Source organism: Bos javanicus, chromosome 10 (genome assembly GCF_032452875.1).
Source record: "Bos javanicus breed banteng chromosome 10, ARS-OSU_banteng_1.0, whole genome shotgun sequence".
NCBI lineage: Eukaryota > Metazoa > Chordata > Mammalia > Artiodactyla > Bovidae > Bos > Bos javanicus.
This window is the reverse complement of record NC_083877.1, coordinates 27,982,965-27,999,596: the sequence shown is the minus strand read 5'-3', so window position 1 is coordinate 27,999,596 and position 16,632 is coordinate 27,982,965. Positions and strand designations below refer to the sequence as shown.

At 36.6% G+C, this 16,632-nt stretch overlaps 1 protein-coding gene across 7 annotated transcripts in view; it reads right to left on the bottom strand.

Annotated features, from left to right (window-relative positions):
- SLC12A6 (solute carrier family 12 member 6) overlaps positions 1–16,632 on the bottom strand; it is an 84,270-nt gene that overhangs the window by 23,465 nt on the left and 44,173 nt on the right. For 4 of the 7 annotated variants that reach the window (XM_061430648.1, XM_061430650.1, XM_061430652.1 and 1 more), the window contains exons 2-4: positions 13,729–13,773; positions 2,051–2,145; positions 456–587 (exon numbers count right to left, since the gene is read on the bottom strand). In XM_061430648.1, the coding sequence (XP_061286632.1) occupies positions 456–587; positions 2,051–2,145; positions 13,729–13,773 (272 nt within the window). Of the gene's footprint in view, positions 1–455; positions 588–2,050; positions 2,146–7,337; positions 10,216–13,728; positions 13,774–16,632 lie in introns of those variants that run through there. The other 3 variants (XM_061430649.1, XM_061430651.1, XM_061430654.1) reach the window with 2 other exon arrangements.

Genomic DNA, 16,632 nt, shown 5'->3' with positions numbered 1-16,632 from the left:
ATGTTTTTACATAGGAATCCCATCACAAACTTTTAGGTGCATCTTCAACAATTTAGAAGTTTCTATTCTTCAAGGGCATTAGTTTTTTCTTAAAAAAAAAAAAAAATGGGATAATGACTTGATGGAATTTCTTCAGAACTTGGTATAAATTTTTCATAGTAGTTGGTAAATGGAGTTGATAAAAAGATCTGAGTGTTGCTTTACTCCTGAACAGCCAGAAAGCTAACTTGTAATTTTGTTCCATATTTTCATGGGTGTGGACACTCTTCTTTTGAAGTGCTAGTCCCTTTCCCTGGAATGCTCATCTCCCAGCTACACATTACAGAACTCACCCCTCACATGGCTGGCATATACAAAGTGCTCAATAGCTGTTGAGCAAAGAGTGATACCCAGGACATTTTTTCCTGTCTTCTACATGGGGTCTTTTAACTTGCCTTACTATTCTAAGGCCTCACCTTGGTGGGCTTCTTTTTCCCTTCAGTGATGTTCTCTGCCTCTTCATGTTCCTTTGCTCCTTGTGTCAGATTAGTATAATTGGCCAAGCGGCTAAGGAGAGAAGACACCTTTGGTCTGGTGTCCATTTCTTCCTATAAAGCCAGAAATAAGGAAGAAATACATGATGAAGAACACTGGGAATAAACATCAAAACGATCCATCTACCAGAAAACTGCAAGGTAATCACAGGCAAATATTTTTTAAAAATCTATCAGAGATTTTATTCTCCCCTCATATTATAAGATGTAATCAGAGCTACATGAATTCTTAGGAAATTCTTAAATGAAAGGCTTTATGATTGTAATAGCTGACAGAAAACAAAAAACCACACTGGCTCCTTATAGACAGTTGTAACCTCATAAAAGGTTCCCAGATGGCGCTAGTGGTAAAGAATCCACCTGCCAATGCAGGAGATGCAAGAGATGCTCATTCAATCCCTGGGGTCGGGAAGATCCCCTGAAGGAGAAAATGGCAACCCACTCCAGTATCCTTGCTTTGAAAATCCCATGGACAGAGGAGCCTGGCAGGCTACAGTCCATGAGGTCGCAAAGAGTCGGACATGACTGAGCACACATGCGACTGCAAACCTCACAAAGAACATCGATGACATAATTTTTAATCACAGTACTGCTAGCAATCTGCTAACAGTATTACTAATAGTCAACTCATATTTATAGTTATTATTTACAGCACCAAGCGTGGACATGTCAATGAAAAACTTCTGTGACTGAACCAAATATTCACCTCAGACCTTTTCTTGAAGGAAACTAAGAGAAAATATTATTTAAAAAAACAGGAACACTGAGAAAAGTGGCATTCGAATCATTGTCCAAAGTAAGACAAAGCAGTGCTGGACTAAACCAGGCTCCTTTCAACAATCAGGCCACAGATTCCATCAAAGTCCATGCCGTCTTAGTCAGATGAGACATTCAGGTCCTTTTAATCCAACAGCCTGCTTCCTACCCTGCTTTTTGGTTAGTGCTGTGCTAAGTCGCTTTAGTCATGTACAACTCTTTGTGACCCCATGGACTGTAGCCTGCCAGTCTCTTCTGTCCGTGGGATTCTTCAGGCAAGAATACTGGAGTGGGTTGCCATGCCCTCCTCCAGGGGATCTTCCCAACCCAGGGACAGAACTTAAATCTCCGGCAGCTCCTGCACTGCAGGCAGATTCTTTACTGCTGAGCCACTAGAGAAACTCTTTTGGTTACTAGTTCTAAGGTAAATTCATCCCAAACACAGACTTGAAAAATTTTATAGATTATTACAACATAAACATTTACATCCTAGTTAAAATAGACAGCAAGATTCTCCATATGCCTGTGATGTCAACATTCCTCTTTCTTTCACAGAAATTTGATTCAATGGTTATTTGTTAACTAGCAATAATTATATAGATTAAATCAACTGCAATGACAAACTATAATAATGAGTACTATATTTTAACAGTTATTAAGTTATCCAACCTGTACAATTTTAAAACTAGATGGGGTGGAAGACAACAATCTTGAAATTTCTGTTCCTGAAGTCTCTGCCCTAGTTTTCTCCCAAATATTACCTCAAAGAGTGCCAAATTCTTATCAAAATATTCATCTCCTTCTTCATAATTGGAATTGTTAAGATAAGCATTTCGCGCTTTCTTATGTCCATCATCTGGAAAAAAAAGTATACCATGTTAGTTTCTCATTGATACTGAAGAGGCATCAGCACCAAAGAACTGCATGTTGCCTCTGTAATAATGAAACTCACTTTCATATTCAGATTTTCATCTCAAGAGTGGTAGCATTGCCTGGAGAATGTGACTTCCTCTTGAAAAGGAGCAAAAGCAAATCTCTAAGAAGTAAACATGGGTCATTCCTTTTCTTAACAATATGAAGACTGGAAACACTATTCTTTTAAGACTCTAGCCTAGAGAGAGCCTACTCTTAATGTCATCCAAAGCCAGAATGAAAAATAAAAAGTCATTGAGTACCTGCTCGGTGTACAACACTGTGCTGGACAAGGCTACTTTACACACGGTTCCTGTTGATAATGGCAATAAAAGCCTTTGGCCTTCAGGGCTGTCTGACCTTTTCTAAATGACACCATTTTTGTACAAACATTTGCCACATATCTTTTTATGTGAATACAGGCATCCCACAATAATTTGGTGAATCCATTCCGAGGAAAAACGAAGGAGAGATTGGGTTCCCTAAAACAGTAGAGATTCTGTTGTTTGAGTGCTTTCTTAACTCTGGTTCTTTATCATGTAAAAGTTACACAGCTATACAGGTCTGGCAGAAGAGAGAATTTTAATAACTGTGTAAATGTCATTAAGAACTAAGATTTTAAAGACTTCACTGGCAACAGAGTAGTTAATAAGACTCCATACTTTCATTGCAGGGGGCACAGGGTTCAGCTCCTAGTTGGGGAACTAAGATCCTACATATAGCATGGTTTGAGGCCAAAAATAAATAAATAAAGCCCCCCCCAAACTCTAAGATTTTAAATATTGAGGAACTAGATATCAATATAAAAATTAAAGATTTTAATCTAAAGTCCTAAAACCTTATATATGTAAGATGAGCTTGGGAAACAGAAAGCTATCAAAATAACTGAGTCATGTCAAAGGACAGAAGAGTCATGTCAAAGGACAGAAGAGTCAATCTGAAGGTGTTCCCACTGGCTGAAAATGGGATAATGTGAACACTAAAAATACATAATACAATGAATTCAAATGCAACTACTTGAAATATCCAAATGGTACATTTAAAAAAAAAAAAAAAAACTAGTCCCCTTCACAGAGTTGCTATGAAAAAATATCAGTCTGAAAAATAATAAATGTAAAGAATTAAGCAATTAGCCCTAATCCCACCTTTCCTGTACCAACTATATTTCAAGGTAACCAAAGAGAGAAAATTTCTTCATCATAGCAACATTCTAGCTAATTAATGCAGATGGAATGCTATAATTAAAAAAACACCATCAATTTCCAACCCCTAATGAAATAATGGTTATGAGCAGTCATCATCAATGGTTGCTAAAAGCATTAGGTGAAAGTCTGAGACATAACCCACTGATCAAACTTAGCATCACTAAAAGTGGGACAACACAATCTTCTAATGTAATGCAATAAAAGAAACACTGTACAATTTAACCAAAGAATGAATTCATTCTTAACCAAAGAATGAATGGAAGCTGAATATAAGCAAACCTCTAAATCTAACTATCAGTTCACAGAAAACAAAGGAAGAACATGTTAAACATCACCACAAAGATGCAGTCATCAAACTCAGAATGTGGGGCTTCCCTAGTGAATCAAGTGGTAAAGAATCCACCTGCCAATGACCCCTGCTCCAGGAGGGTCCCACGTGCCACAGAACATGTGGACCACTGACCCCTGTGCTACAACTACTGAAGTCCGTGTGCCCTCGAGTCCACGTTCTATAGCAAGAAAAGCCACCACAGTGAGAAGCCCATGCACCACAATGAAGAGTAGCCCCACGACTAGAGAAAAAGCCCGCACAGCAAGAAGACCCACACAGCCAAAAGTAAGTAAGTAAAATTAATTTTTTTAAATTCAGCATGTGGACAATTCCATATAACCAATAATCTGCTTTTGTTAACAAATAAATGGCATAAACTAAAACAGGTGAACTCATAAATTAAGAGACTTAAGATGACATACCAAATCAGTCGCAAGGTGCAAAACTTGTTAGAATCCTGACTCAAACCAAATGTCAGGAAACAATCAGAGGGATATGAATACGGATTGGTTATTTTCTTTAGAAAGGGCAAAAATATTCTGGGGAAAAAATTTGGTGGGGGCTGAAAAATTGCAACCAGAAGCTGGGCGATGGGTTCATGTTGTTTCATTATGCTATTCTACTTAACTCTTCTGTACCTCTGGAAATTCCCATAATAAAAAGTCATAAAAAGAAATACAATTATTATCTTCTCTCCAACGCTTCCAGAAAATTTTAGAGAATGACACAGCTAAAAATTATTACCACTTTAGAGTAATTCATTTATTCAATTAATTCAATAAGTAAATACTTACTAAGTTCTTATATGTTGGGCACTACAACAGTAGACAAGGCAGTTACAGACTATTTTCACTGTGCATATACTAAAGTCACAAAAGACAGAAAATAGCTTTTAAAAAAGTGATAAGTTCAATGAAGAAAATGAAACATGTACTGGGATAGATTATGACAGGATGGGAAGACAGACAAGTTTTGATAAGATCATTAGAGTGATGATAAGCAGGTCCTCCAGAATTATATACTAATTTATAGTATTTGCCAAATATTCACATAGGCTAATTTTAAAATACTAATGTGACTTCACTGAACTTGGTTTCAGGAAGAGAAGATACACTTGGCTTTCATGAGCTGGTATGTGCTAACTGGCTGTCCTCTTGGCACAGGATGGACGGGAAAAACCTGCATTTCAGGTAGAGGGAACAGCAGTTCTAAAAGACCCTAAAGCAAAAATAAATAAATAAAAGATCCTAAAGCAGATATAATCTTAATGGACTCATAAACAGAATATATAACATGGCCAAAATAGAGTTAGGATAGAGTGGCTAGAAAGACAGGAAGAAATCAGATCATGTAGTTCTTTAGCAAATGGATAGCTCTTCTAAGTCCACTTATTGAGAAGTCCCATCCTTTTTGCCACTGACCTATTCTAGATAAAAACAGTACAACAGGGGTTGGGGCTGGGAAAGAGTGATGTGAGAGTGTGTTAACGTTATTTTCTTCATTTGGGGGATGGGAGTAGACAGAATATTTTTAAGTAAGGGATTGAAATTTACAAGTTAAAATATAAAGATTGACACATTGGATTAAACAACAAAATCCAGGCATATATATCATGTCTCTTGTTTACAAGAGTCATAATAAGGACACACAAAGGATAAAAGTAAAGGAAAGAGATATATCAGGAAAAACCTAACCAAAATAAAGTTGGTACGGATTTATTGTTAGCAGATACATTTTTCTTTAAGAGAAAAACTTTATTAGGAATGAGAGGGTAACCACACAAGGCCTAATTCACCAAGGAAGTATATAAATTTTAAACATACATCTATTGTTTATAGTTATTTCTCTCTGTGTAACAAATGACTCTCAAATTTAGAGGCTTAAACAACACATACTTATCATCTCCGTTAGTGGGCGCTAGATATATGGACATGGCTTAGCTGGGCACTCTATTCCATGGTCTCCTGTCAGAACCGTGGTCTCATTGGAAGGCCTGGGGAAGATTCTCTTCCAGCCTTACTTACATAGTTGGCAGGATTCAGTTTTGTTTTTCAGGCTGTTGGCCGAGGGGCTTTCTCAACTTCCTTGCCATGTGGGACTTTTCACAGGGCAGCTTACAGCATGGCAACTGGATTCCCTCAAAGCACGCCATCAAAGAGCCAGAGATGGGGTGCAAGGCAGATGTCACAGTCTTTTTGTAACCTCATTTTGCAAGTGACATCACTTTTGTCATATTCTAATAATTAGAAGTTTTGGAGTCATAAAGTCCAGCCCTCACTCAAAGGAGAGAGGATTACACAAGGGCGTGAATACCAGCAAGAAAGGATCAACAGAGCCGATCTAAAAGGTTGCCTAGGGAGTTCCCTAGTGGTCAGGATTTGGTGCTTTCACTAGTGTGGACTGGGTTCAATCCCCGGTCAGGGAACTGAGATCCTGCAAGCCAAAGTGCAGCTTAAGAAAAAAAAAGGCCATATCCACCCATCCATCCATCCATGCCTCAAAATATTTGAGGCAAAAATGAACAGAACTATATCAAGAAATTAATAAATCTACCATCACACAAGGAGATTTTTTTAACATACTTTTCCTCAATAATTGATAAGTGAAGCAGACAGAATAGCAAAGGTAAAGAAATCCAAATAATACAATGAATAACCCTGACCTTAATGGAGACAGAGTTCTGCATGCAAAATAAGAGATTATACATTTTAATCAAACATACATGGAAAATTTATATATGGAAACTTATCATGTACTAGATCTTAAAGATTGTACAAATATCAAACATATCAAATATAAGCCACGATCTTGGTGTATAACAAGAAGTTAGAATTTAATTATAAACAGACAAATTTAAAAACCATGCAAATTTAAGAATTAAAAACCACACATTTTCCAACAATTCAAGGATCAAAGATTAATCTACTTAAAAACTGAGTAACAACAAAAACACCACCTATTGAAACTTGTTTGATGCAGCAAAAGCATCACCTCAAAGTAAAGCTATTGCTTTAAAGTTTTATATAAGGAAAGTAAAAAGAATAAAAATTATATGAGCTAAATACCTATTTTAAGAAGCCAGAAAGGAAAGAGAATAAATCTTAAGACAACAGAAGGAAAAGATAATGATAACTATACCAGTTGTCTTTTGGTTAAATGTCCTTTTCTGTTTTTCAACTTTTCGTTTTTCCTGGGTTCTTATGCTGTAGGTAGATACCCTGTAAAGAGCGTGTAGCTGTGTTTTTAAAAATCTGACAATCTGTCTTTTTAATTGTCAAGTTAGGTCCACCAACTTTAGCAACTGATATATTCAGACTGAACTGTACTATCTTTTTATTTCTCTTTCATTTTCTTTCTCTATGATTCATTCTCATTTTCTCTCTGGATTTTTTGGTTTACTTTCCCTTATTCCATTTTTCCTCTCTCCTCGCTTGGAGTTTTCACACTCTATTTCTATTCTTTTAGTCAGTTCCAACTCTCACTTCCTGACTTACATATTACTGTCCAACATTTCTAGGAGTTTTTTTTTTCACTACATAAATAAGACACTAAAATTATTTCATATTGACAACACTGACTTGGGTGAAGGTCTACATTTACCATTTCATTTGTTCAATATTCTTTGTTGCATTTCAGAATACCAGTCTTCGGGGATCATTTTCCTTTTACTTGCGGTATATTCTTTAGAATTCCTTTAGAGAAGGGTTTCTCAAACTCGGCACTGTGAAATTTCAGACAGTATAATTATTTGTTGTAGGATATTGTCCAGCACATTTTATGATGTTTAAGAGCATCCTTGGCCTCTAGTCACTAGATTCCAGTAGCATCTCCAATAGTGACAATCAAAAATATCTCCAAACATTTCCAAATATCCTTTGGGGACAGAATTGTCCCTCGTTGAAAACAAATAGTTTAGAGCAAGTTTTGTGGTAAAAAATGTTGTTGGCTTTTACTTATCTACAATTATATTTTGCCCTTAACCCCAAGTATCTTGCTAAGCACAATTCTAGGATAATAAATTTTTTCCAAACACTTTAAGACATTATTTGTTATCTGAGAAGTTTATCATCCTGTTGTTATTCTGATGATCTGTTTCTTCTCTCTGCTGCTTTCAAGATCTTTTCTTAGATGTCCTGCAGCTTTATTAAGATATGTCTACATGTGGTTTTCTTTTTGTTCACAACTATCTTTTGCCTGTTTTCAATCTGTTTAACCCTTTCATTTTTAAAAATATCAACAACTGTTTGTTTACCTTCTCTTTAAACAGTTTCATGTTCCTAGCTGCATCCTCTATTAAATAATTTAGACATTTAATAGTGTTATATTCCAGACTCAACACCATTTCATTCCTTTTGAAAGTTACAGCAGGAGGAAAGGAGTCCCAGCCTTAGCATACTACTTCCCTGTTATTCAGTAGCCCTATAATATTGTTGCTATAAAAATCTGACTTCAGAACTCCCCTGCCCCCACCCTGCTGCTCGCTGGTCTAAGCCATCTCCTAACAGCTCTGGCTTCCTGGGCTGCAGCCCTGGCACCTCTGTTTGAGGCCTCTCTGGTTTCAAGTTTCAGGTGCAACTACCCTAACTTTCAGACACTCTGGTTCTGGAAGTTTCTGACTCAACTTCTACTTGCTTGCTTAATTTTGTTTTGGGTGGTTGGAGGGAAGACTGTCTCCAGAGACTTTGCCTGCATTTATGAGATCAATGATGCCTTCCAAATTGTCTTACCCAGGGTCTACTTGTGGTGGTGGGAGGGTGCAGTAGAGCTCCTGGTCAATTATGAAATGTCAGGGCTTTCTGGGCAAGGAGCAAAGCTCTCATCAGAAGTGGTTAACTGAAAGGCATGGTTCAACCTGGTATGAAATCAAAAGTGGTTATACTGAAGGGTGTGGATCAATTCTTGGTCTGAATATCTTGGAAATCATGCTGCTTTCTGATGTACAAACTTCAGAAATCTGGGTCACTACTATGACTCCAGGAAATCCCAAGTGGAATGGAAATTCTAGTTTCTGAATAGCAAATAACCTTTATTCTGCAAGAACTAAAAAAACAAACTCATATCCATCCTAGAACTTCTTTAGAATTATGCAGAATCCTAAGATGCCTTTGGAGGATACCTAGTGAGACTGGCCTCAGTAATGCTTTGAAGTAAAGAGCCCATCAGATCACTATTATGTTTCTTTATTCTCATTTTACCAACTATATAATGCTGATATTACTGAAAAACTTACTGGTGTTTCATTGAAAATTCAAATGAAAACTGACAGGAGTGCCACTGGCTCTACTGAAAATATCAGATTTCCATTTGTTATGGCATACTTTTTTGTAGGCAGAAAGAGTATGCCAAATTCTCGCTCTTTATAAGCATTTTATTGTTGTGGTGCTATTATTTCTATAATATTGCTATTTTTTGTTCAATTACCACTTACATTTCAACTTAGATGTAAGATAAACCTCAGATTTCTCCCTTAGACTCCTGAGCTTGTCTAATGGCCTTTGTTGGTCTGAGCAAGGCAGAACAAGAGCAGTAAGTATACTTAATATCCCTTGGCACAGTTTTGGGTCTGAACTATGTGACCAAGTGAACACAAAAGGTTGTCTCAAATGTTATGTTTTTGATTTTTGTTTGATGTATGTGTGTCCGCTCATTTTTGTCCAACTCTTTGTAACTCCATGGACTGTACCCCACCAGGCTCCTCTGCCCACGGAATTTTCCAGGCACGAATACTGGAGTGGGTGGCCTTTTCCTACTCCAAGAAGAAAGTCTGAATCAACAGTCAAATCAGAGGCACACGTTATGACTGGTTGCTTATCTCTTAAGTCTACTGGCTTTCTCTCTTTTCCTTTGCAGTTCACTTATTGAAGAACCTATGTCATGTGTTCAGTAAAGTTTCTGATGATCTGGATTTTGATAAGCATCCATGTGATGTTTAACATGTTGCTCTGTTTTCTTCTATTTCCTATATATTGATAATTGGGTCTAAAGGCTTAACCACATTCAGTATTTTTATGGGGGAGGGAGGAAAATACTCTCCTAGGGATATTTTGATCATCCATCTGGAGGTATGAGTCATCTATAGTTGCTTTCTTTTTCAGATACTAGCAAATGTTGATGACCAATGCCTAGATTCATTAATTCATGAGAGGCTACAAAAATGGTGATATCCTGTTATTTTTCCTTAATTTATTAGCTGAAATACTTTTATAAACAGACATTCCCTGTAATTTACTATTTGGTTACCCATTGGTATAGTTAAAAGCAAGATAAATACTTCACTTTTTTCTTTTAGACCAATTCTCAGAATAATGAATTGTTTCACTAGACTACTCCAGTGGTGACGAGTTTTTTATGAGCTCATGAATTTAAATACTGAATGTTTCCAATCAAATCTTTTTCCTGCAATCTATTAAGATGATTTTATGTTTTTCCTTCAATATGTCTAATATATTAAATTATATAAATTGATTTTTAATGATAAACCAACCATGTATCTTTACCAGAAAGTACTTTTTTGTAATTTTTTTTTTTAGTAATTTTAAAAAATACAGGTAAAAAAATAAAAAATACAGGTGACCCCTGAATAATGCTGGGGGTTACTCAAAGTATAACTATAGTTGACTCTTTGTATCTGAGGTTCCTCCTCCACATTTGCAGATTCAACCAGCCACAACCTATGCAGTGCTGTAGTATTTACTATTGAAAAATATCCAAGTTTAAGAGGACCAGTGCAGTTCAAACCCAGATTGTAAGGGTCAAGTGTATACTGCCTGATTCAGACTGCTAATATTTCATTTAGGATATTTGTATCTGTGCTCATAAGTAAAATTGGTCTACACTGTTCTCACATTGTCAAGTTTTGGTATCAAGGTTATGCTAGTCTCAAACTGAGCAGAGAAGTGTCTACTTGCTTTTCTGTTCCCTGAGAGAAACTGTAGAAGAGAAATTATTTTGCCTTGAATGTTTGATAAAAACTGTAAAAACGCCAGGGCCCATTGTTCATTTGCTTGCTTGCTTTCTAAAGTGTTTTAAATGGAAAATGACGCACACATAAAAATTCATGAATTGTAAGCACACAGCTTAATTCTGTATCACAACTGCAGTTTCACCCTTCTGTGCATCTCCTCAGCCTGATCCTGTGTTTCGCAAGAGATCTGATGAGTCAGTGGAAACAGTAGATACATTAAAATAACTTTACCCTGTTGAAAGGAAAGCATTTAGAAGATTTGACAGATCCTATTATAAACTCCATTCAGCAGGCAAGGCAACTGAAGCAGTTTTTCACCTACTGGGCCAAATTATCCTAAGTGAGATTTTTTATAAAATCTGGCAAGATTTTAATTCAAGCTACCAATGCCTTTTCTGAGGAATCCGGTTAGAAGATATAACAATAAATTGTCTTTAACTCTTTTGCAACTCCAAAACTAAAAAAAATAAACCAGTAAGAGGAATACCCTGAAGGTCCAGTGGTTAGCACTCTGCTCTTTCACTGCTGAAGGTGCGGGTTCAACTCCTCGGGATTTCACAAGCCGCCGGCATGGCCAGTAAATAAATAAAAATAAACCAGTGCAGATTTTGAGGTTGTAGCTAAACATACTTAGAACAGGAGACAGAGGATGACTGTTATCAATAGCATGAGAAAAAAGGAGAATATAATCTAACCTAATGAACCTAGGAGAGAGAACCCAGGGTAGAAGGATGAACTTAACCTAAAATGGATAAATTCCCAGGTTTATTTAAAAGTGAATGCAACTGTAGGTTGCCAAATGAGATTAATGTCTGCAGCAGCCTCTTTGCAAATCCTAGGAGTTTTAAATAATACTGAGGGAACTCTTTATGATCGCATACTATTTCTTTTCACCTATAATTAATTTATCTACTTTCTTTTACTACAAAGTGCTTACTTGGAAACAAAACCCAGCTCAGTAGCACTGGAATGGCACCAACTCCCCTGATTGTTCATTTCATTAGCCAAGCCCTCCTCTACCTCCATTATACACGTGTGTTCCTGCTCAGATGATGAACCACTCTTCAAATGTCTCTACCTGTCAGGCAGGTATCGAGACAGAGCAATTTAACAGTTTAGGGGGAACTGTACTCTTCGTGATCTACCAAAATCTTCTATGAAATCTTAATCATTCCTGGTTCAAATGTGAAATTTCTATACTAAGAAGACTAATTTTGAACAGTTTAAATAAAAGTATAAGAAAGAGAATAGTGACAGCCCTAATACCACAAGGCTACATATTTAAAAGTACTTTTTATACTTTATTTAAAGTATATATTTAAAAGTACTTAATTCACTCATAATTAAAGAGGTACAAATAAAAACTAGAGGTGCCATTTCACCTACTAAAGAAAAAAATGTTAATATTGATAACACCTATGTTTGATGATAGGGAGCTTAGTATGTGTCCATACTCTTTATTGGTGGGTTTAAGTTCATGTATCTTCTTAAAAATATGTATACCTTTTGACCCACTGTTATCCCACCAGGGATCAAACCCATGTTCCCTGCATTAGACGCAGAGAGTCCTAACCATTGGACTGCCAGGGAAGTATCAATTGCACATTTTTATATTAAATAGTATGACTATCTTTTTTCTTTTTTCTATCATGGAGTTACACTGTACGGACCGTTCTGTGATTTCCTGTTTTTCACTTAATATTTTATCTTGGACATCTTAGTACATAAAGATCTGCCTCTTCTCTCTGTTTGTAGTAGAAAAGTATTTTATTTATGTGTATACTATAATTTTATTTATGAGTACTTATTTCCAAGTGTTTACTGCTGTGTTGCAACGAACATCTTGTACATATATACTTGCACTCTCACTGCCAGTATATGTAAGTATACAAAGAGATGAGTATACATCTGTATAGATACATCTACACAGATCTATACAGTATATCTGTACAGTGTAACTCCACTGAAAGAAAAAGGAAAAGATACGGTCATAGGAAAAGAAAGGGACGACAGAGGACAAGATGGTTGGATGGCATCACGGACTCCATGGACATGAGTTTGAGCAGGTTCTGGGAGATGGCGAAGGATAGGGAAGCCTGGCGTGCTGCAGTCCCTGCGGTCGCAAAGAGTCAGACACAACTGAACAACAACAACAAAAGTATTTAATATATTGTTTAACTGAGACTTCCCTGGCAGTCCAGAGGTTAGGACTCCCTGCTTCTAATGCAAGGGGCCCAGGTTTGATCCCTGGTCAGGGAACTAAGACTCCGTATTCTAAGAGGCCAAAATAAATAAGTGATAAATTAAAAAGCAAAAGAAAATATGTAATTAAAAACTTCTGTAAGAATTCACAATAAAGTATCTATAGCAAGTTTACCTCAGGGGAGCAGAGGTGAGGTAGGATACTTTACAGGACCTCTGCATTTTATTTTTATATATATATATATATATATTTACTTTTTATATTATTTGAATTCCTTTCATTCCAGAGTATATTTTTATATTTGAAAAATTCATCAGTTTTGAGATGTAATTTCTTATCTAATTACAAGTTTACTGCAATTTAAGTAAGTGATATCTAAAAGAAATCAATTCATTTCCATAACTTATTTCACAGACAAGGAATTTGAACATCAATTTCTTTGGCTTGCTGAATGAAGGCTGTATTGTTCATGAAGTACTTTTGAGAATTAAAATGAAGGTGATCACAAGATATTACAGAATATTGTATCTTCTTTTCAAAATTATCTTGGAAAAAAGAAGCTCTAACTCTTACAGACCTTTTTTAAAACCACAGACCATGTAAAATTACTTTTTAATGGAACTAAATTGAGTCTTAACAATCAACTACAGAATAGATTCCTAAAACTTACCAAGTTGGGAATAGAAACAGCAGGAAAAGAAGCTGAGGAGTGAAAAGTGGAAAAGGGGTACAGAAAATAGAATTAGAGAAGGGAATAATCTCTCTTAGTATAAGCAGGAAAAGGATGACTTTAGAGAGAGTGAGTCCCCACAGAAATACTGTACCTAACAGCTGGCTGTGTTCCCCTGTGATGGAGTTCTGACTCGGGTCTGAAAAACAAACAATTGAAAAGAAAAGAAAAATGAATGAACAAAACAAATAGTTTCTTAAAAATCAGCAACAAAAGTCAACCAAGGAAATAAGCAAAAAAAAAAAAAAAATGCTCAAGAAACATTAATGAAAGGATAATAAAAATGACTATTATAAAAAATAATCCCACAGCTTCCTCAAAAAGTTAAACAGATTTGCCATGTGACTCATGGTACATACACAAATGAACTGCAAACAGGGACTCAGATACTTGTAGACAATGTTTACAGCAGCATTATCCACAACAGCCAAGGGTGGAAATAATGCAAGTTACCTCCAAACATGAATGGGTAAACAAAATGTGGTACAGATGGTCCTTGACTTATAATGGCTTGACTTAAAGATATTTTTATTTCATGATGGTGCAAAAAGCAATATGCATTCAGTAGAAACCATATTTCAAATTTTGATCTTTTCCCAGGCTAGTGATATGCAGTACAATATTCTCTTGTGATGCTGGGCAGGGGAGCATGCAGCAACTCCCAGTCAGACATGTAATCAACAGGATAAACAACCATAACAACAATTCTGTACCCAGACAATCTGTTCTCTACTTTTAGTATTCAGTAAATTACATGAGATATTCAACACACTGTTATAAAATAAGCTTTGTGTTAGATGATTTTGCCCAAACTGTAGGCAGAAGTGTTCTGAACTTAAGATAGGCTAGGCTAAATTATAATGTTTGGTAGGTAGGTATAGCAAATGCACTCCGAGTTACAATATTTTTAATTTAGGAAGGGTTTATTGGGATATAACCCTGCTAAGTCACTTCAGTCGTGTCCGACTCTGTGCGACCCCATAGACGGCAGCCCATCAGGCTCCCCCGTCCCTGGGATTCTCCAGGCAAGAACACTGGAGTGGGTTGCCATTTCCTCCTCCAATGCATGAAAGTGAAAAGTGAAAGTGAAGTCGCTCAGTTGTGTCCGACTCTTAGCGACCCCATGGACTGCAGCCTACCCGGCTCCTCCGTCCATGGGATTTTCCAGGCAAGAGTACTGGAGTGGGGTGCCATCGCCTTCTCTGGGATGTAACCCTACTGTATGTCAAATAAGATATATATTATTCAGCCATAAAAAGGAATCAAGTTCTGATACACGTGCATATACCCTGAAAACATTACACTAAGGGGGAAAAGCCAGAAGCAGAAGAACAAATATTGCATGATTCCATTTATATGAAATATCTAGAAAGGGCAAATTGGCAAATTTACAAAGATAGAAAATAGGTTAGAGGTTAGCAGGGCTGGGGACTGGAGGTGGAGTTGGGAGTAGGATGTTATTATTTAATAAGTCATTAAAGAATTTCAATCTAAAATAGAACTGGAGCATATAAAATGGCAAGACTCATCCATGTGCCCTCAGGAAGACAAAACTTAAAGACTAAGAGGCTGATTTCCCCAAAATGCCTGACTTACAGAAACAAAATTTTCTCAGATGAGATGATGGGGGGTTGATCAGAGGCCTCATTTCAACCCTGGTAAGTTTTGCCAGAGGCATGAACAAGAGATGACCCAAACTGGGTTACTCTCACAAAGTAGGCTGAACAGAGCGTTGTTTGTGTGACTAGACTAATTCTGTCTGCTCAGGAAGTTTTCAAGGCTGGTCTCTGTTTGTTTTTGATTTTAACTGACTCAAACTGAACTCTCCCCTCTTTACATTCCCTGCTCATAAACATAACCTTTCCTAAACTTTGACCAGACTCATCTATAGCTTACTACAGTTTGCTTGTCCCAAATTGCAACTCCTCTGCTGTTACTGAAAAAACTCATCTTTTCTAGCTTGCCTCAGTTTACCTCTTCATTAGGTCAGAGTACAGAGTTTCTTTTCTTTTTGACAACACAGCACAGCATGTGGAACTTCCCTGACTGGGTGACCAGGGATCAAACCTGTGTCCCCTGCAGTGGAAGCGTGGAGTCTTAACCACTGGACCACCAGGGAAGTCCCAGAGTTTCTTTTTAAAACAAATTTTTTGTCCATGCAGTGCAGCTTGTGGGATCTTATTAGTTCCCCGACCAGGGATCAAACCCAGGCCCACCCACAGCAGTTGAAAGCATGGAGTTCTAAACACTGGACCGTGAGAGAATTCCGAGAAGACACGGTTTCTGTCTGGGGTGGTGAGAAATTTTGGAAACACTGGTAATGGTTGCTCAACATTGTGAATGTATTTAATGTCACTGCACTAAAAAATGGTTAAAATGGTACAATGGCAAATTTCGTGTTGTATATATTTTTCTATAATAAAAAGTAAATTAAAAAATAATCACACAAATTTAGCCAATCAATATTAGTTCCATAAAGTAGAAGAATGATTCAGGACCTATGACATGAATTACACTGTCTCTTTAATGATCAAAGAATATGTAGCCATAGCAGCTGCAAGTTAAGACATAAGTAAAGCATTCATTACTACCAGCAGATATGTTCTGATTTGACTTTAAGATAAAATGACTAAACTAGCTTTTATAAATATCTCTTTCTTCAGTATTTTGTGATAGAATTAGTGACAATAAACCAAGTTCTTAATCCAAGAGATACTGACAATTGCCAATTAACAACTTGCTTATTTTAAAGGCTTGTAAAACGTTAAAAGCTCAATAAGGAAAAGACTTTGAGCTCCACTTTCCTTAAAGAGTAAATGTCTTAAGATATAGAGAATTACATCTGGATTTCTTGAATGTGTTTGGAGAATGCATAATTATGGCTGATTTGTGTTGTTGTATGGCAGAAACCAACAATACATTGTAAAAATTAAAAAAACAAAAAATAATATTAAAAAAAATAATTTTAGACCAGGGTCTATGAACAATGGGGAAAAAA